The sequence below is a fragment of the Silurus meridionalis genome, chromosome 23 (assembly GCF_014805685.1).
Source record: "Silurus meridionalis isolate SWU-2019-XX chromosome 23, ASM1480568v1, whole genome shotgun sequence".
NCBI lineage: Eukaryota > Metazoa > Chordata > Actinopteri > Siluriformes > Siluridae > Silurus > Silurus meridionalis.
Window position 1 is genome coordinate 745983 of NC_060906.1, and position 9035 is coordinate 755017.

General features: G+C 41.0%; 1 protein-coding gene across 1 annotated transcript in view; it reads right to left on the reverse strand.

Annotated features, from left to right (window-relative positions):
• Positions 1–529: 529 nt before the first annotated feature.
• The window catches only part of LOC124377325 (NLR family CARD domain-containing protein 3-like), a gene marked incomplete at its 5' end in the record, with an annotated part of 14999 nt that continues 6493 nt past the window's right edge, over positions 530–9035 (reverse strand). The window contains one exon of the mRNA XM_046836752.1: positions 530–713. Coding sequence (XP_046692708.1) covers positions 530–713 — 184 coding nt within the window. The remainder of the gene's footprint in view (positions 714–9035) is intronic.

Below are 9035 nucleotides of genomic sequence, written 5' to 3' on the forward strand. Positions count from 1 at the left end.
AAGTGGTTGATTTCAGCTCTCACTATGAGAATCTACCTGCTTCTACCTCATCCTGTTAGAAGATTTGTGCTGTAACATTAGGTGAGAACAGAAAGGCGACTCCAGCACTAATATTAGATCCATGACTCAAGATTTTCCTCCTTTCCACCACAAAATCCACCTCATTGTCCTTCACTATGTGTCTCCTGCAGGAAGATTATACTCAGTGTCTTTAAGCCTTTACTTTCGAAAGTATTTATATTTTTTCTGTCCTTTATCTCATTTACACTCAGGGATCCCACCTGCAGAATCTCCATGAGAAAGAGAGAGAGATAATAAAGAGCTGATAGAGAGGAAAACAGGAGAGGAAACATGATGACTATATAGATTTCCCCTTGTTATTCTCTTTTCCAGGTTGTTCAGCGTGTCTGATTGCTGTTGAGAGTTTGTTGAATAAAGATGTTTCTGCTGTGGTGTGGTTCAGAGCAAACATGTTTTCCTCAGAAGACACAAACTTTCTAGATAAAGAGATCACTCATCTCCTTTTCCTTTAGTCATAAAAATCTGTTAATTTGTTCGACAGAGTAAAGATCCTTTTCAGACGTGACCACTGTTCCTCATCTCTGATGCTCTTAAGAGAACGCTGAGATAAATCACTCAGCTGCTCAGTCACTTCCTCCATCTCACAAGCCTGAGATCCCTCAGCTCCCTCAGACACCACCTGATCTCCTTCACTTTCTTAGAACAATATGATTTTATCTTTTATTATTTAATTTTATAATTATTACAAATTGTATTTATTTATCTAATTCTTTCCTCTTTCCCCTAAATATATGTATATTGTATTTTCATGCACCTGTTCTGTGTATTGTAATGCAAATTGTAGTATTGCTTACCAAACAAGGGAGAGAGGAAGGAGGGAGATAAGAGGAGTTCAGGATAAAGGAGAGAGAGAGAGAGAGGGAGAGACAGGGAGGAGGAAGAGGGATAAAGGAGGAAAAAGGAAAGAGGATGGAGGAACTTGACTTTTTGGTCTCTTTATTGCTAAAAGGTATTTAGAAAAGTTGGAACATTTGATTGAATTGAAACTTAAGTTGCAGAAAACAGTCATGATCAACATCACAAATACATTTATTTATTCCCATTTTACTGAAAAGTTTCCATATTCCTGAACATCTGCTGATATCTAACTGGATTTTACTCGTGTTTGTATTAAACCCTAAAACAGCATCAATTCAGTTCATTCTTTTAAATGTCACTTCCTTTTCTACACAATCATATGATCATTTCACTTCCCAAATAAAAAGTTCAGTAGTAGCTGAGTATCTTTCCTGCTCTTTGTATATTTAGCCAAACAAAGTGTTTACATTTCCATGTGCAGCATCAAACACGTGTCCAGAGCGACGTCCAGAAGTGCTTTAAGCCTCAATAAACTTACATGCACTTTCCCGATCTCCCACCACTGACTCATAGATTCAACACATTCAAACCTCTTCTTCTCTTTTTCCATTCTTTCCAAAAGTGTTTGAAGTTTTCACACAATGTTTTTCCTGTAAAGTTTATGACTGAAATGCCAGTAGGAACTGTGTTCTTGTTATTAGTGTGCACTCACTGGGATTAGTTTATGGTCTGAAAGTGGTGTAGAGAAGATCAGAGTGTGAGCGTGTTCCTCATGGTGTGTGATATGTAGAACATGTCTGCTGCAGAAACCCTGCCTGTGTGGAACTTCACCCACGTGTACTGACGTGTTTGTGGGTTGTTTCTCTCCATCTGTCTGAGAAGTTCAGGGTAGTTTTACTCTTGCTGATTCAGCATGGTCTCCAGGAGAATAAAGTCCCTCTGGTGTTTTCTTCTCTCGTTCTCTAACTTAGAGAAAAGCTTCACCCTCTCTGACCCTGTGTTAGGAGCAGAAATATTTACAAAACATTGAAGTGGTTGATTTCAGCTCTCACTATGAGAATCTACCTGCTTCTACCTCATCCTGTTAGAAGATTGTGCTGTAACATTAGGTGAGAACAGAAAGCGACTCCAGCACTAATATTAGATCCATGACTCAAGATTTTCCTCCTTTCCACCACAATAATCCACCTCATTGTCCTCGTCACTATGTGTCTCCTGCAGGAAGATTATACTCAGTGTCTTTAAGCCTTTACTTTCAGTATTTCTTTTCTGTCCTTTATCTCATTTACACTCAGGATCCCACCTGCAGAATCTCCATGAAAGAGAGATAATAAGAGCTGATAGAGAGGAAAACAGGAGAGGAAACATGATGACTATAGATTTCCCTTGTTACTCTTTCCAGGTTGTTCAGCGTGTCTGATTGCTGTTGAGAGTTTGTTAATAAAGATGTTTCTGCTGTGGTGTGGTTCAGAGCAAACATGTTTTCCTCAGAAGACACAAACTCTTCTAGATAAAGAGATCGCTTACTTTACATCTCCTTTTCCTTTAGTCTCATCCAAAATCTGTTATTTGTTCGACAGAGTAAAGATCCTTTTCAGGCGTGACCACTGTTCCTCATCTCTGATGCTCTTAAGAGAACGCTGAGATAAATCACTCAGCTGCTCAGTCAGGGCTTCCTCCATCTCACAAATCCCTCAGCTCCCTCAGACACCACCTGATCTCCTTCACTTTTCTTACTGGACTTTTCACTCTCTTCTCTAACTTTACCATTCACATCACTGACCATCACACTCACCACTGACCATCACAATCACATCACTGACCATCACACTCATCACTGACCATCACACATCACTGACCATCACACTCATCACTGACCATCACAATCACATCACTGACCATCACACACTCATCACTGACCATCACACATCACTGACCATCACACTCATCACTGACCATCACTCACATCACTGACCATCACACTCATCACTGACCATCACTCATCACTGACCATCACTCATCACTGACCATCACTCACATCACTGACCATCACACTCATCACTGACCATCACACACTCATCACTGACCATCACACTCATCACTGACCATCACATCACTGACCATCACACCTCATCACTGACCATCACACATCACTGACCATCACTCATCACTGACCATCACATCACTGACCATCACACCTCATCACTGACCATCACACTCATCACTGACCATCACACTCACATCACTGACCATCACACTCATCACTGACCATCACAATCACATCACTGACCATCACACTCATCACTGACCATCACACACATCACTGACCATCACTCATCACTGACCATCACACTCACATCACAGACCATCACTCATCACTGACCATCACACTCATCACTGACCATCACACTCATCACTGACCATCACACTCACATCACAGACCATCACTCATCACTGACCATCACTCATCACTGACCATCACACTCATCACTGACCATCACTCACATCACTGACCATCACACTCATCACAGACCATCACACTCATCACTGACCATCACACACTCATCACTGACCATCACTCATCACTGACCATCACACTCATCACTGACCATCACTCACATCACTGACCATCACTCACATCACTGACCATCACTCATCACTGACCATCACACTCATCACTGACCATCACTCATCACAGACCATCACACTCATCACTGACCATCACATCACTGACCATCACACTCACATCACTGAGTATTATCACTGACCATCACTCATCACTGACCATCACTCACATCACTGACCATCACACTCTCATCACTGACCATCACACTCATCACTGACCATCACTCATCACTGACCATCACACTCATCACAGACCATCACTCATCACTGACCATCACACTCTCATCACTGACCATCACACACTCATCACTGATCAAGAGAGAGAAAAGAAGAAACATGTAAAGTGAGATGTTTGAAATCTGAATTTCAAACAGCAAAAAAAGTGCATTAATCATTTAGTACCTGAGCCACTAAGTTCATTTATTGAGAGACAAGCACTTTGATATACAAATGATGTGAATCTCATATAGGACCAGTTTTGGTCAGACTACCTTCTCTGTGAAGAGCTCCAAACTCTGAAACTCATTACCATCTGACATTAAGACTATACTGGACTTTAATGTGTTTACTTAGTAAAAACACTAAAGACAAACCAAAGGTGCACTCATTTTTGACTAGTAGGTAAGAGTTGTATATGATATATGTGTGTATGTAAACTTTACGGGTAAATCTCATGGGTACATTTTATTGTGTATGACTAGGGACAGGAATTGTCCATATCATGGTACAGTGGAACCCGCTTATCTCGCCCTCGGTTACCTCGACAACCCTATTAAGTCGACGTTTTTGAAGTGGAACCGCCAAATTCTCGCTTTTTCTAAGCATTTTTTATCGGTTACTTGAAAAATTCGCCATTTAACGTCGGTTATCTCGGTGCAGCAGCAGAAGAACTCGCGGAAGCGTTCGAAAAATCAAACCTTACAGCTGCTACAGGTGTTGTATTGTATACTGGTGAATCTCTGCTGTTAGTTACTGCACATATGCCTTTCGTTGTTAAATGTTATTTGATGAACGGGAGGCACCAGTAGAAGCGCGGCGCTGAACATTACACGGGAGAACGTGGGATGAGCAGCAAAAGCATAGAATTAACACCGGCAGGGGGGTGGGGGTGGGGGAATTCCGAAGTGCGCTTTGGGAAGAAAAGAGCAGCCATTGAGAGAGTGCCGGTGGGAAGAGAGAGAGAGAGTGAGAGAGTGCCGGTGGGAAGAGAGAGAGAGAGTGAGAGAGTGCCGGTGGGAAGAGAGAGAGAGTGAGAGTGCGGTGGAAAGACACGTGCAAACCAACATATACCAACAATAACGGACAGTGAGAGTGTGGAAGTTTAAATAGGAGCTGGTGATGATGATAAAAGCACCATATGTGCGCGATTGAGCGAGCTTCAGAGAAAGCGAGGCACCTGACACTGAAGGGGCCGCGTGTGGATTCCTGACAGATAAACATGTACTGTATGTATTTTTATAGCATGACTTCATCAAACAAATCGCGGCAACGCTGTTGTGTAAAAAACCCTTCAAAAACATGTGCATGTACATTCTCATTTATTAACTCACATCATGTACATAAAGACATTTCAAGCACGTTAATATATTGCCGCCATTTTGATTTTCGTTTATCTCGATCATCGGTTATCTCGATGCTTTTTGGCGACCCCCTAGGACATCGACATAACCGGGTTCCACTGTAATTGTTTAAATTGAAGTAGTTTAGTATGTAAATTGTATTGTGTTTAGAGACCAACCAGGGACAGGAGTTGAAAATTAGCATTTGCTATAAACTTTTTATGCAGCATTTCAGTGACAAGCTTGCTTTGACACTATGTATGTTGCATTGTCCCTGTCAAATAAATAAAATGAAATGAAATGAATGTGGAGTAAAAGAAGCTGTAGGTTCTTCAGCTCCAGACAGTATTTTCAGGTGTTAATCTACTGGAAATACAGATTTAATGCTGCAGGTTTAATTGGACTTTTGACAACAGCTCAATTCTACACTGAGGGATTTTTGTAGCTTGTTAGATATTAGATCATCTTCTCTTTCTTCATTATTCTGCCTCGTCACATTCACATTTATATCAACACTTTTCTACATTTATTAGATATTAGAAACTAAAACAATACAAAAGTCAATAAAAAGTCATGATTATAAAAAGATACAAATTAAATCAACACTAATTTAAACTAACAAACAAAAGTAAAAAAATAAAACTATAAAGTTCCTCCTCAGAACATTGATGCTGAACCTAAAAGCTCTGCTTCAGTCTCACTATTAGAGAATGTGTGTTACTGAGGAGCAGGTCATGTGACTCTCAGAGATGATCTTACCTCAGTATCTCCAGTTTACAGTGAGGATTCTCCAGTACAGCAGAGACACTTCACTCCTGAGTCTCCTACTTTATTCTCAGACAGATCCAGTTCTCTCAGGTGTGAGGGGTTTGATCTCAGAGCTGAAGCGAGAGCAGCACAGCCTTCATCTGATACTCCACAATACTCCAACCTGCAGATACACAATGACACACACTTCACTCTCTCAGTTTCTACACATTACACATCCTGTGTGTTTTAAAGTGAGTGAGTGAGTGAGTGAGTGAGTGAGTGAGTGAGTGAGTGAGTGAGTGAGTGAGTGAGTGAGTGAGTGAGTGAGTGAGTGAGTGAGTGAGTGAGTGAGTGAGTGAGTGAGTGAGTGAGTGAGTGAGTGAGTGAGTGAGTGAGTGAGTGAGTGAGTGAGTGAGTGAGTGAGTGAGTGAGTGAGTGAGTGAGTGAGTGAGTGAGTGAGTGAGTGAGTGAGTGAGTGAGTGAGTGAGTGAGTGAGTGAGTGAGTGAGTGAGTGAGTGAGTGAGTGAGTGAGTGAGTGAGTGAGTGAGTGAGTGAGTGAGTGAGTGAGTGAGTGAGTGAGTGAGTGAGTGAGTGAGTGAGTGAGTGAGTGAGTGAGTGAGTGAGTGAGTGAGTGAGTGAGTGAGTGAGTGAGTGAGTGAGTGAGTGAGTGAGTGAGTGAGTGAGTGAGTGAGTGAGTGAGTGAGTGAGTGAGTGAGTGAGTGAGTGAGTGAGTGAGTGAGTGAGTGAGTGAGTGAGTGAGTGAGTGAGTGAGTGAGTGAGTGAGTGAGTGAGTGAGTGAGTGAGTGAGTGAGTGAGTGAGTGAGTGAGTGAGTGAGTGAGTGAGTGAGTGAGTGAGTGAGTGAGTGAGTGAGTGAGTGAGTGAGTGAGTGAGTGAGTGAGTGAGTGAGTGAGTGAGTGAGTGAGTGAGTGAGTGAGTGAGTGAGTGAGTGAGTGAGTGAGTGAGTGAGTGAGTGAGTGAGTGAGTGAGTGAGTGAGTGAGTGAGTGAGTGAGTGAGTGAGTGAGTGAGTGAGTGAGATCGAGAGAAAGAGCGGGGTGGGGAGAGAGAGAGAGAGAGAGAGATTTTATACACCTTTATTATACAGAGACATAAAACCTATACAAACCAACTTAAGTCAAAACAAATGAAACAAACAAACAAACAAGCAAAGTCAAAACATAAACCCAAACTCAAATTAACAACATATCAAAATATTTCTCCATCAATTACAACACAAATAATGTTATTAAAACACCACTGTAGTTCACAAGACTCCAAATCATTCAGTAGTTGATACAATTTCAATTCAACACTCACTCTAGCTTTTATAAAAGATTTAGAAACAGTTACAACATCATCATTTGGTCTGTTTTCAATTCTGTTTCTCCTTGTGACATATATTACAAGTTTTGTTTGTCCAACAATAAAATTAATCAACTGCCATTTTATTCTCTGCTTTTGACAAAATCTCAATCCTAAACTAAAAGCAGTAGGAGAAGTTTTCCTGACACCTTAAAAATACACCCTTCATCAAGGTAAAGACTGATCCCAATCTGAAACATTCTGACAAAACACTTCTACAACTCTTTTCCTTCAGCTAAACTCAGATCCATCTCTTTTAGACCTTCTATATCCAGCAGTGTGCTACATACCTCTTACATCAGGAGAAATGGTGATTTTGGCTTCCATCAGCAAAGTTTTGTAACAGAATTAGTTCTTCCTCTGTTAATCTTTTTTCCACAGTTTTAAAATAAATTCAGTATGGCATGAGGACCTCTGACCTAAAATGGCGGCCAGTGCAGGAGCATCACTTAAATGAGGCCCAGCCACATTAATTACATTCCTAAACTTCACCATACCAGAGCCACAAAGTCTTAATGAAGTCTTAATGATAAGTCAAAGCGAGTTCCTTTAACCAAAGGCTCCTCAAGCAACCAAAACAATGACTCTGTTTTACAAACCCTGATAAACCTGAAAAGTCCCCACATTTTAAATAGTCCATGATAAAAAGAAGGAAGTCCTTTGAAATGTAATTGTTTGTGATCTGTAAATACCACAGTACTGTCAAGTCCAAGTCCATCGATCTGCTGTAATATGTTCTGAGCCACGTTCCTCCAAACTAGATCTTCAGGCCCAGTTAACAGTCTCTGGATAAACTGCAAGCGAAAAGTTGCAGGTCTACTAAACAGATGCACCAGACCTTGACCTCCTTCTTCCACAGGCAAGAAAAGTACACTTTAAGGGGCCCAGTAAAACCAATCCCAAAAAAAAGCCCATCAGCATTGCTTGTAACCTGGAACGCAGTCCGGAAGGAGGGTCTACACACACCTTTCTTGTGTAGGAGAGTAATCACAGCTCCCCTACAGCTCACTGGTAAAAAACCCTCAGCTATGCTCTCATTGAGAACATCCAAGAGATCCTCACCCAACACCTCCCAAAAGACTTTATAAAACTTAATTGGGAGCCCATCAAGTCCTGGAGCTTTTCCCTTCTCCATAATCTGCAATGCCTTCCATAGCTCTTGTGCACACAAAGGCTTCTCTAGTGCCTCCTTTGACTTTTTTTGGAAGCTTCGGTAAATCTTGATAAAAACTGACAGACATTTCCTCATCATCTTTATATTCACTCCCATACAGATCCTTCTAGAACCTTCCAGCCCTTTGTTTTATTTCAGACAGCACTGTAAGCTCCTGCCCGTTCTCTGATCACAATGAGTGAATGGATCTACTCTGCCCATTCTTTCTTTCCAAAAGAAAAAGAATTTGGATGGGGCATCCATTTGTGTTCAGTTTTGGTAGCGTGACCTGACCAATGCACCTTTTGCCTTCACGCCTAACAGGTCCGCAAGAAACATCCTTTTGGACTTGAGAACATCAACACTATTTTGTTCTCCAGTAGACTCCAAAATTGTTTGTACATCTACAATTTCCTCTTCAAGTTCTTTAATTTTTTCAATAATATTTGTAGAGGCATTGAAAAGTATACTGTTGACATAATAACTTAATTTCAACTTTTCCAACATCCCACCATTGTTTTACATTTATAAATCTCTTTTTCTTTCATTTCAATTCCTGCCAAAAAAGAATAAAAAAACCTTGCATCACTCCATACGTCTCCATATATCACACAGTTTATGGGTTTCAGTCAAAGTGCACAGTATAAGCTACATGGAGCTCAGCGTGATTCCGATCTAATACACAATTCTCAGTACAATTAAAATCAC